This window comes from Chiloscyllium plagiosum, chromosome 26, assembly GCF_004010195.1.
Source record: "Chiloscyllium plagiosum isolate BGI_BamShark_2017 chromosome 26, ASM401019v2, whole genome shotgun sequence".
Taxonomy (NCBI): Eukaryota; Metazoa; Chordata; class Chondrichthyes; order Orectolobiformes; family Hemiscylliidae; genus Chiloscyllium; species Chiloscyllium plagiosum.
Genome location: NC_057735.1, coordinates 53,313,195 through 53,324,589, shown reverse-complemented (window position 1 = coordinate 53,324,589; position 11,395 = coordinate 53,313,195). Strand labels below are relative to the sequence as shown.

Below are 11,395 nucleotides of genomic sequence, written 5' to 3'. Positions count from 1 at the left end.
GTGGGCGAGAGAGATATGGGGCAAGAGTGAGGACAAGGATGTGAGTGAGATGGGGTGAGAATGAGGACTAGGGCCTAGTGACAGGGTGGGGGTGTCAGAGGGAGAGCAAAGGCCTGAGGATGAGAGCGATAGGGAGAGGATCTGAGAGATACATAGAGGGCAAGGGCCTGGGGAGGGGTGAGAGGGAGGGTGAGAGAGAATGAGATGTGGGTCTGAAAGAGAGTCTGAGGGTGAGAGAGAAATGAGGGGCTGTGAGAGAGTGAGACGAACGGGGCAAAGATCTGAGAGGGGTTCAGAGAGAGCATGAGGAGAGGCTGAAGGAAAGAGTGATGCGGGGAGAGATAGTGAGGAGGTGCACAAGAGATAGGGAGGTGTGGAAGAGCTGCCATTTCTGTGGCTAACTGTCTCCTGCCTCACTTGTTCTCGCCCTTGACGACACTCCATCTCGCCCTCGCTAGCTCCACCTTACCCTCAATGTGTCATGGTTAGGTGCTCATCCAGATGGGATATCTTATCTGGATTTGTGGCAGGCTGTACATTTTTCACTCTGCAATGTGTGCTTTGGTTCTGCACAGTTTTCCTGCCTGGAAATGAGTTGGGGTCTCGTGTGATCATAGATCCTTGGTGTCTTCCTCGGGTCTGGGGAGGTACTGTTTCAGGATGAGCGAGGATGGCACTGGGTGGTAGGGAGGGGAATTCCAGAGTGGGCATGGGAAGGAAGTCTTCAGTGTCTCTGGCTTATGAAGGCCCTTGATCTTTTCCTGAAGCTGGCCCAGCTGCACCTCAGCTCTTAGGAATGATTCATTAACTGCCCTCCTCCTGTAGTAGGATTGACTCACCTCCCCTTGGCTTGCCTCCAGACAACCCTGATTTGATGTGTGGAGGCAGTTGGAGCCCCAGTCCTCTGCTACTCCACTTTAGGTGGGTGCGGTGTGATTTTACTTCTCCCGTCATTGATGTAAGGGATATAGTGTGAAAGGTAATCCTGTCAGGATTGAATCTCTATCTGTAGAGGTTAGGCACTGATTGTTAGTAACTGATGCTGATCTCTTTTGCGGTGGACTGATTGATTCGATGTCTGCTCCATGCATCAAGCCGCTGTTTTGTTTTTGTTTGTGTACAGGATGTCGGAGCTGGTGGAAGTTCCTGATATTGTTCAGAAGCTCTCCTGGGTAGAGAATTACTGGCCAGAGGATTCCTTTTTTCCCAAACCGTGCGTTCAGAAGTACTGCTTGATGGGAATGGAGGATAGTTATACTGACTTCCACATTGACTTTGGGGGGACCTCTGTCTGGTATCATGTACTGTGGGTAAGTAGCTCCAGCAGCAAGTTTGGCTTATGGTAGAAGGCAAGAAGAATCCCTTTCTCCACATCCCCCATTTCACTTTAAAACTATGTCGTTAGCACTTCCATGGATTGGCACACAGCGAGTCAGCCTATTCAGGGGTCGGTTTCAGAGAGAGAGAGAGGGAGAGTTTCCACAAGCTCCTTTGGGGGAGGAGAGAGAAAGAGAGAGTCTCACACTCTCACACTCTCACACTCTCACACTCTCACACTCTCACACTCTCACACACAGCCCACTCGGGTGAGAGGAGAGAGAGAGTCAGTGAACACCTTTGCTGGAGAGGTTGGGCAATGTTGACAAGAGTTGGGGATAGTCCCAAGAGTCAACATCTACAGATGAAGAAGGAGCGAAAAAGACAGTGAGACTTAGAGAGATGGAGGGAGAGAAGGAAAGAATTTTCAGGGAAGGGTGGGTAAGAGTGTTAGCCACTTAGAACAAAGGAGGCAGAGAGAGAGAGAAAATTAGCATTTTGGGTGGAGGGAGTGAAAGAAAGAAGTAAGAGGTTTAGGGTGGGAAGAGTTGAGAAGGTAAAGAAGGGTAGAGAGAGTTGACACCTTCAGGATAGCCAGGGAGAGAGAAAGAGATGGTCAGCGTTCTGAAGGGTAGGCAATGAGTGTAGTCAGATGGGGTGGTTCCCTTTTGTGTGACGTGATGCATGTTCTGATTTGGTAATCCCAATGTATTTCAAATAGTCTTACAGCATCGAGCAATGCTCAAGTTCTCCAGATGATGGAGGAGCTTGGCTGTCCATCTCCTGCTTCCAGCAGTCTGAGGAGGTCTGGGCTCCCTGTCGTTCCAGACCTGTGGAAAAGGAAGGCTCCTAAATCTGGTGTCCTGTCTGGTTCTTGGCACATTGGTTGCTGAACGTTTAAAAATCTTTGATAAATTCTGAAAGTTAAAATTTATTCCAGTGCAGTGTGGTTCCCTAATTGGACACAGTTGTCTAGGTACAGAGATGATTCATGGGAGATTGGCTGGAGAGTGAGAGTGAGAGGGTTTGGATAACAGCCTCAAAGGTTGACGTGGATTCCTGGGTCCAGGTGGCTATCACCTCTGCTCACATCCTGGTCCACAACATCTCCTCCCACAGCTAACCTTCAGTACATTGCATTCTTCCAGCCAGGTACCGATTCGCTATTGCCACCACACACTCAAGTCTCTGATTTGAAACCTAGAACATATTAAAAGCACTGGTGAATATGTGTTGTGAAAAATGTAAGCAAAGCCTATTTGATTTGGAGCACTGGGAACAACTGTGCATTGGCACCATGCTCTGGGTGGTGGCACATAGTGGCTCAGGGCACAGTGATCTTGAAACAAAATTTGGGAGTCTGAGTGATCTTTCTTTCACACGTTGACCCAGTGGTTGACATTAAATCAGTTCTTGTTTTTTTTCTCTCTCTTGCAGGGGGAAAAGCTGTTTTACTTGATAAAGCCAACTGATGCCAATCTTGCACTATATGAAAGTTGGAGTGGTTCTGTTAACCAGAGTGAAACGTTCTTTGGAGACCAGGTGGACAAATGCTTCAAGTGCATCCTACAGCAGGGACAGACACTCTTCATTCCCACAGGTATGCTGAGAAACTGATGACAGCAGGGGTACTTCATCCTCCCCATGGGTGGAACACAGAGTTCTCCCTGATCACCAGGGCAAAACCAGAAGTAACATGGGCAGAAGTGCGCAATGCATCAATGTTCACATTGGATTTGTGCTTCCGTTGTCACAGATGGAAAGAGGACTGGGCTTTCTTTCTATCCTCTCTGTTTTGTCTTTCCTTTTTGTTTGAACTGTGCTGTCCTGACCAAGGTTTAGCTGCTTTTGCCCATGTGTCGGCACATACATGTGCCTGTGTGACTGTATACCTACCAGCATGGTTTTGTGTGTGTATTGACTTCTTCAGTGTAATACTCCATGTGTCAGCCTTGGCTATGTGGTAAATCTACACCCCTCAGTCAGTCCACACTCCACTCCTGGGACTTTGTTGTCTTTCAGTTGAGATGTTAAACTGAGGTTTGATTTGTCCTCTCGGCTGAGACCTTGGGAAGCGAAGCATGGTTTTTTTTGTGTCCTGATTAATACTGATTTTAAGAGACAAACTGTTTATGGCTTGTTTCATTTCTGTTTGTGGGATCTTGCTGTTTGAAAATAGGCTTCTTTATGTAACACCAGTGGTGTCACGTCTGAAGTATTTAATTGGTGTGTCATGTTTTGGGATTTTCTGAAACTCTAGAAGGTATTAAATAGACTTTATCACCAGTTTTCAGGTTTGCTTCCGAGTACATGGCATATTGTGGGCGGCACGGTGCCATAGTGGTTAGTACTGCTGCCTCACAGCGCCGGAGACCCGGGTTCAATTCCCGCCTCAGGCGACTGACTGTGTGGAGTTTGCACGTTCTCCCCGTGTTTGCGTGGGTTTCCTCCGGGTGCTCCGGTTTCCTCCCACAGTCCAAAGATATGCAGGTCAGGTGAATTGGTCATGCTAAATTGCCCGTAGTGTTAGGTAAGGGGTAAATGTAGGGGTATGGGTGGGTTGCGCTTCAGCGGGTCGGTGTGGACTTGTTGGGCCGAAGGGCCTGTTTCCACACTGTAATGTAATCTAATCTAATCTAATTACTTGATATTACCTGATACTGCCTGGACAACAATTGGACTCTGTTTACTTATCGCTTCTGAGTCCAGAATTAAAAATTCTCAACAGTGCCAAACCAGATGGCCAGCAGGTATTTTGGGCTGGTAAATGAGGCTGTGGGCATATTATTGAAGACAGACTGGCCATGCTGCCAGTCGAGAATGGCTATGATGAACTTCAAAGTGACAAATGAGTCATAAGCTTCTCCAATTCAGAGCCACTTCTTCCATTTTTTCATTCACTTGTGAAACTTTGGGGTCGCTGGTTGGCCAACCTTTATTGCCTGCCCCTAAATTGCTCTTGAGTTGATGGTAGTTGCCGCCTTGAACTATTGCAGTCCATGTGCTTTGGGTTGACCTACAATTCCTTTAACAAGGGAATTCCATAATTTTGACCCAGTGACCGTGAAGCTATGGTAATATATTTCTAAGTCAGGATGGTGAGAGACTTGAAGGGGAACTTGCAGGTGGTGGTGTCCCTATGTTTCTGTTGTCCCTGTCCTTCTAGATGGATGTGGTTGTGGGTTTGGAGTGTGGATGTTTTGGTGAATGCCTGCAGTGTATATTGTAAATTGGACACTGCTGCTACTGAGTGTTGGTATGGAGGGGATGGATGTTTGTGGATGTGGATGTGCTTTGTCCTGGATGGTGTAGAGCTGCTCGAGTGTTGTAGGAGCTGCACTCTCTCAGGCAAGTGGTGAGCATTCCATCACACCCCTGACTTGTGCCTTGTAGATGATGACCAGGCTTTGAGGAGTCAGAAGGCAAGTTACTCACCATAGTATTCCTAGCCACTGACCTGCACTTGCAGCCATCATGTTCATGTGGCAGGATCAGTTGTGTTTCTGGTCAGTGCTAGCCCCCAAGATATTGATAGTGGGGAATTCACCATTGATTATCAAGGGGTGGTGATTAAATTGTCTCTTATTGGAGATGTGCATTGTTGACACGTTGTGGCACAAATATTACATGCCACCTGTCAGCCCAAACCTGGATATTGTTCATATTTTGTTGCATTTGAACATGGACTGCTTCAGTACTCGAGGAATTGCGAATGGTGCTCAACACTGCAATCATTGGCAAACATCCCCACTTCAGCCATCATACTGGAAGGGAAGTCATGAATGAAGCAACTGAAGATGTTTGGGCCCAGTTCATTTCCATGAGGACTGTGTGGTAGTCACACTTACCAATACTGTCACAGACAGATGCATCTGTCATTCAGGCTGCACCCTGTCATCTAAAATGATTTTATCCTGTTCAACCATTTCAACTGCCACCATCACTCTTTTTTTTTCAATATGACATCTTGATGTTTGTGCTTCGACCCGAGTTTGTCCTTTGCCCTTTTGTTCAGGTTCTGTTTTAAGCCAAGCTTGAAGAATAATTCTATCCTGATTTGCTCAGTTTTTATGAAGGTTTGTCCTCTTTCCCTAGGCTGGATTCATGCTGTCCTCACCTCCAAGGATTGCATGGCTTTCGGTGGAAACTTCTTGCACAACCTCAACATTGGCACACAACTCAGGTGGGTGGCTTTCCTCTATGTTCATTCTTGTGCCCTCTTACTGCATACATAGAATAGTACAGCACAGGAATGATGCCATTCAAAACTAATCCCCATCTGGCTATACATAATATCCCTCTATTCCCTGTCTGTTCATGTTTCTGTCTAAATACCTCTTAAACTCTGCTATTATATCTGCTTCTTCGACTTCCCCTGCTAGTGCATTCTAGGCACCTACCATTCTCTGGTGAAAAAAACTTTCTTCGTACATCTCCCTTAAACTTTTCCCAGTTGCTTATACTCCCTAGTGTTTGACATTTCTACCCTGGGACAAAGTCTCCAATTATATGCCTGATCCACACCCCACATAATTTTTATGTACTTCTATCAGGGCACTCCTCTGCTTCTGACCCACTCGCGAAAACAATCTAAGCCTCTTTATAGCTAACGTGCTCAATTCATGCAAAATCTTGGTAAATCCCTTTTGCACCCTCTCCAACACCTCCACATCCTTCCTATAGTGCAGCAACCAGAACTAGGCGCAGTAATCTAAATGTGGCCTGACTAGAGTCTGTAACTTGACTCGCCACCTTTTACACTCAGTACCCCTACCGATGAAAGCAAGCATGCAGTACGCCTTTTTTTTTTTATCAGCTTATTCGTTTGTGTTGCCACTTTTAGGGAGCTAAGATCTTGGATCCCAAGATCTCTTGTGTATCAGTGCTCCTAAGGTCATGTTATTTGTTGTATTTAGCCTTCCAAAATGCATCACATCACACCTTGTCCAGATTAAACTCCATCTGCCGTTCACTGGCCAACTTCCTCACTATTCACAACTCCACCAGTTTTCGTCTGCCAACTTAATAATCAGACCAGCTATATTTTCATTCAAATCATATATAAAGGTCTCAGCACTGATCCTTGTAGAGCCCCACTGGCCACATACCTCCAATCAGAAAATCACTCCTCCAAAACTCTATTCTGTCTCCTATGACTAAGCCAGTTTTGTATTCCAGTTGTCAATTTACAATGGATCCTGTATAATTTAGTCTTTTGAACCAGCCTACCATGAGGGACCAAGGTACAAATGCTTTAGTAAAATCCATGTAGACAATGTCCACAACCCTACCCTCATCAATCATTGTGGTCATTTTCTGTAAAAAAAAAAAACTGCTTAGTAAGTCCTGTCCCTAAGAATCCTCCCTATCACTGATTTCTTACTGTAACAGAACCTAACAGGAAGGCAGGACTGCAGCTCCACATTTGGAATGGCCTGATCCACAAATTTCTTGCTTGGGCAAAGTACAGAATACAAAAGCTGGAACTATACAAGTCACTGGTTAAGCCAAAGCTGGAATTGTATGACCAGTTCTAGTCATCACACTCGAGTAATTATTTCCTTCCTGTGATGACAGTACAAAGAAGATTTGCAACAATGTTGCCTGGGCTTGGAAATCACAGCAATGAGGACAGAATGAATAGGCCAGAGTTATTTTCCTTAGAGCAGAAGAATCTGAGGAAAAATTTAATTGAGGTATACAATATAATAAGAGGCTTGGATAGAGGCGACCCAAATCCCCTACTGGAGAAATCAATAATCAAGAGACACAGTTATAAGGTGATTGGTAAACGTAGACACAAGAGAAGGCCATTTGACCCCATCAGCCTGCTCCATCAGTCTGTATAATCATGGCTGATCATCAGCTCACTACCCAAATTCCATTTTTCCATATCCTTTTGATTCCTTTAGCCACAAGAGCGATATCTGGCTCCTCTTTTGGCAAAGATTTTGCCTCAACTGCTTTCTGTGGCAGTGAATTCCATAGGCGCATCACTCTTTGGGTGAATAAATGTCTCCTCCTCTCACTCCTCAAAGGTTTACCCCTTATTCTTAAACTATGATCCCAGGTCCTGGACTCGCCCACTATTAGGTTAGATTCAGGAAGAATGGTCCTATCTAAAGAGAAAGTGAGGACTGCTGATGCTGGAGGTCCGTGTCAAGAGTGTGGTGCTGGAAAAACACAACCGGTCAGGCAGCAAAGAAGGAGCAGGAGAATCAACGTTTTGGGCATAAGCCCATCCTGATACCTGAAAAGTCGAATTTTTTTTTTCCCCTGCTCCTCGGATGCTGCCTGACCTGCTATACCTTTCTAGCACCACACTCTCCACTCTGACCTGTCTAATCCTGCTAGAATTTTATATATTTCTATAAGATCCCACCCCATTCTTCTAAACTCCATTGAAGACAATCCTTACCAAATCTATCAGCTTATCTTCAAAAAGAAGGGCACAATTAAGGTCCCAAAAATATTGGGAACATGAGGTCTAGTGAGAGGGAGGAACTAAAGGAAATCAGTACTAATAGGGAAATGGCATTGGAGAAACCGATAAAGGCCAATAAACCCTAGGGCCTTTATAATAAGCATCCCCAGAGAGCTAAAGAATGTGGCTTTTGAAATTGTGGATCTTCCAAGATTCTATTAATTCTGGAACCATTCCTGTGGATTGGAGCGTTGCTAATATAACGCCACTACTTCAAAAGGGAGGTAGGGATGAAAACAGGAATTACAGACCAGTTAGCATGAAGCTGATCACGTAGAAAATGCTAGAGTCTATTATCAAGAGATTTAGTAGCAAATGACTTGGAAAACCTTGATAGGGTTAGACAGAAACAGCATGGATTTGTGAAAAGGCAATTACTTGACAAATCTCCTGCAATGTTTTGAGGATGTAGCTAGTTGAATCGATAAGAGGAGCTACTAGATGTGGCTTTTTCGGACTTTCAGAAGACCTTCAATAAGATTCCACATAAGAATGTAAGGCGTGTAAAGTTAAAGCACATGGATTGGGTGTAGTGTACTGACGTGGATAGAGAACGAGTCAGGAAACAGATGGAATAAACAGGTCTTTTTCCAAGTGGCAGGTGAGTGGGGTGTTTCAGGGATCAGTGCTTGGATCCTTGTTATAGTTTAGATGAGGAAACTAGATGCTTTAAACATGATACAAAGCTGAGTGGGAGGGTGAGCTCTGAGCAGGATGCAGAGATGCTTCAGTGAGATATAGACAAGTTGAGCGAGTGGGCAGTGCATGCAGATGCAGTATAATGTGGATAAATGTGAGATTATTTACTTTGCTGAAAATAGGAAAGCAGATTATTGTTTGAATGGCAATTGATTTGGAAAGTTAGTGGTGTTATGAAACCTGAGTGTCCTTGTATGCCAATTCCTGGAAATAAACATGCAGGTGCAGAACATGGTGAAGAAGGCAAATGGTGTGTTGACCTTCGCAGCAAAAGGATGCAAGTACAGGAGCAGCGAAGTCTTGCTGCAGTTTTCAGGACCTTGATGAGACCACCTTTGGAATACTGTGTACAGTTTTGGTCTCCTTGTCTGAGGAAGGATGTTCTGGCTGTGGAGTGAGAGCAATGAAGGTTTCCTGGGATGACAGGATAAATGGTGCATAGAGGCTGGATCAGTTAGGACTGTTTTCACTGGCATTCAGAAGGATAAGGTGGAGGGGTGGGGGCGGGTATCTCAGAAACCCACACAACTCTAATAAGATTAAACAGGATAAATGCAAAAAGTATGTTTCTGAATACCTCTGAGTCCAAAACCAAAGGTAACAGTCTAAGGTTACAGGGTTGACCATTTAGGACTGTGAGGGGAAATTCTTTCACTGATAGAGTGGTGAGCCTGTGGAATTCCCTGCCACAGAGTTGCTGTTGAAGCCAAACCAATGAATATTTTCATGACAGAATTAGACATGCTTGTTGGTGCTAACGGGACGGAAGAGTATGGCAGAGAAAGTAGGAACAGGGTATCGAGTTGGACGATCAGCCGTGATCATCATGAACGGTAGAGAAGACTTGCAGAGCTACTGCATCTATTTTATGTTTTTTTAAGGTTTGAGAGTAGATCTGAGGATGAGAAAGATCAGCTATGAAGATAATTTGGAACTGTTTTCCTTGGAGTAGAATATGCCATGAGAGAATTTGATTCAAGTTTTCAAAATCATGAGAAGGCTGGACATTTGGGAGAAATGTGCTCAGAAGAAGAATCACCTCAGACTTGAAACATGAACTGTTTTTCTCTCTGAACAGATGCTGCCAGACCTGATGAGTTTCTCCAACGTTTTTCTGTTCTTATTAGGGACCAACTATTGCCCCTCATAAAAGGATCAAGAATAAGCACTTTCAGGTTTAGCTTGAAATTAGATGTAGATTTTTGATTGTGAAGTACAGGAGTACAGTGAAAAATGTATAACGTGGTGCCATCTTAGGTACATGTACCTAGGTGCAGAATTGTAAGAACAAGATCGAAAGAGCAAAGTTAAAAGCTAAACGTTACAGTACTTCTTAGTGTTAAGTAGAAAATAAAGAAATAAAGCTAAAAGTCAAACATTACAGTCTTTCAAAAGTGCTTCGCCACATTGGGATTGCACTACCTATAGGGCTTGATTATCTCCTCTTTGCCATGCTTCCCCTGCATAGTCAATTCCAGGATTCATTGGATTTGAAGTCATTTGCTGATGAAGTAAATTTGATGTGAGAAAAATGTTTTGCACAGCGAGTGGTTCAGTTCTAGAATGCAATGGCCAAAAGTATGTTGGAGAAAAGTTCTAGTCAAGGCATTCAGGAGACCACTGGGTAATTACTTTGTTAAAAATCTTACGTGGTGTTGCAGGGAAAGGGCAGGGATGTGGCACCAAGTCATGATACTCAATGAGGGAGCCATTGCAGATATGATGGGCTGAAAACCTTCTGCACCAGAGCAATTCTGTATGGCCTTTCCTCAGAGCTGAGAATCTTGTGTTCCTTAGTAGCATAACACAAATTTTATTATTTTGTAACAGTTTCACATCATGCCCATACTCAGCTGCAGTTTCGCAAGTCATCTTATAACTTGCTGATGAACAGGATGACAGAAACTGGCAGTGAGCATTAGGAAGGCATATGATGGTCAAAAGTTTTCTGCAGGTTTGTTCTGTGTTGGTGTAATTGGATGATTAGATGGGTGGGGGTTGGAAGAGTGCTCGAGCCACATAAATTGGCCAGTGCTTGATGGGAACAGTTGAAATCTGTGGTCGTTAAACTCTTGTCTTGCTGATCATTTGGGTGAAGCAAAAGATAGTGTGAACCACATTCAATCTCCACCCCCAACCATTACCTTGTCACAGGGAGTAAACTCAGAATGATTTGGAACTTAGGGAAGCTTTTTAGATTAGATCCCCTACAGTGTGGAAACAGGCCCTTTGGCCCATCAAGTCCACAATGACCCTCCGAAGAGTAACCCACCTAGACCAATTTCCCTCTCATTAATGCGCCTAACACTATTGTCAATTTTGCATGGCCAATTCACCTGACCTGCACATCTTTGGACTGAGAGGAAACCAGAGCACCAGGGGAAACCTACACAGACACAGGGGGAGTGTGCAAACTCCACACAGACAGTCGCCTGAGGCTGGAATCGAACCCAGGACTGTGGTGCTGTGAGGCAGCAGTGCTAATCACTGAGCCACCATGGTGCCCCAAGCTATAAATATATCTAGGTTCCCCTTAAATGCATTAATGCTATTCAGCCATAGTCTGTGGTGTTTTATCAGCTTTCTTTGCAGAAAACAGTTTGTTTGGAATTTGTCAGTAGATTTTTTTTTGGTGATTATATTTGGTTTACAGCCTCTTGTACTCTTTTACCAAGATAGAACATTCTCTTTATATTCGCTAAAATTTTTCATAATTTAAAAAAATCTGTTCTTGGACACCCCCTCAGTCTTCTATTTTCCTGAAATGTATCACAACACATTTCTGGGTCTTCCTTGTCAGTTTTCTTTGTACCCTCTCCACTACCTTTGGATCTTTTTTTCAGTCATCTGGCAAAACTACTGCCGTATTCATGAGTGGTTTGAGCAAGGTTCAAT

The 11,395-nt window shown here is 44.3% G+C and overlaps 1 protein-coding gene across 1 annotated transcript in view; it reads left to right on the top strand.

Moving 5' to 3' along the window:
- LOC122563007 (lysine-specific demethylase 7B-like) overlaps window positions 1-11,395 on the top strand; it is a 103,473-nt gene that overhangs the window by 23,806 nt on the left and 68,272 nt on the right. Inside the window, exons 6-9 of the mRNA XM_043716310.1 lie at window positions 1,124-1,310; window positions 2,755-2,917; window positions 5,413-5,500; window positions 9,193-9,284. Of these exons, the coding sequence (XP_043572245.1) occupies window positions 1,124-1,310; window positions 2,755-2,917; window positions 5,413-5,500; window positions 9,193-9,284 (530 nt within the window). The remainder of the gene's footprint in view (window positions 1-1,123; window positions 1,311-2,754; window positions 2,918-5,412; window positions 5,501-9,192; window positions 9,285-11,395) is intronic.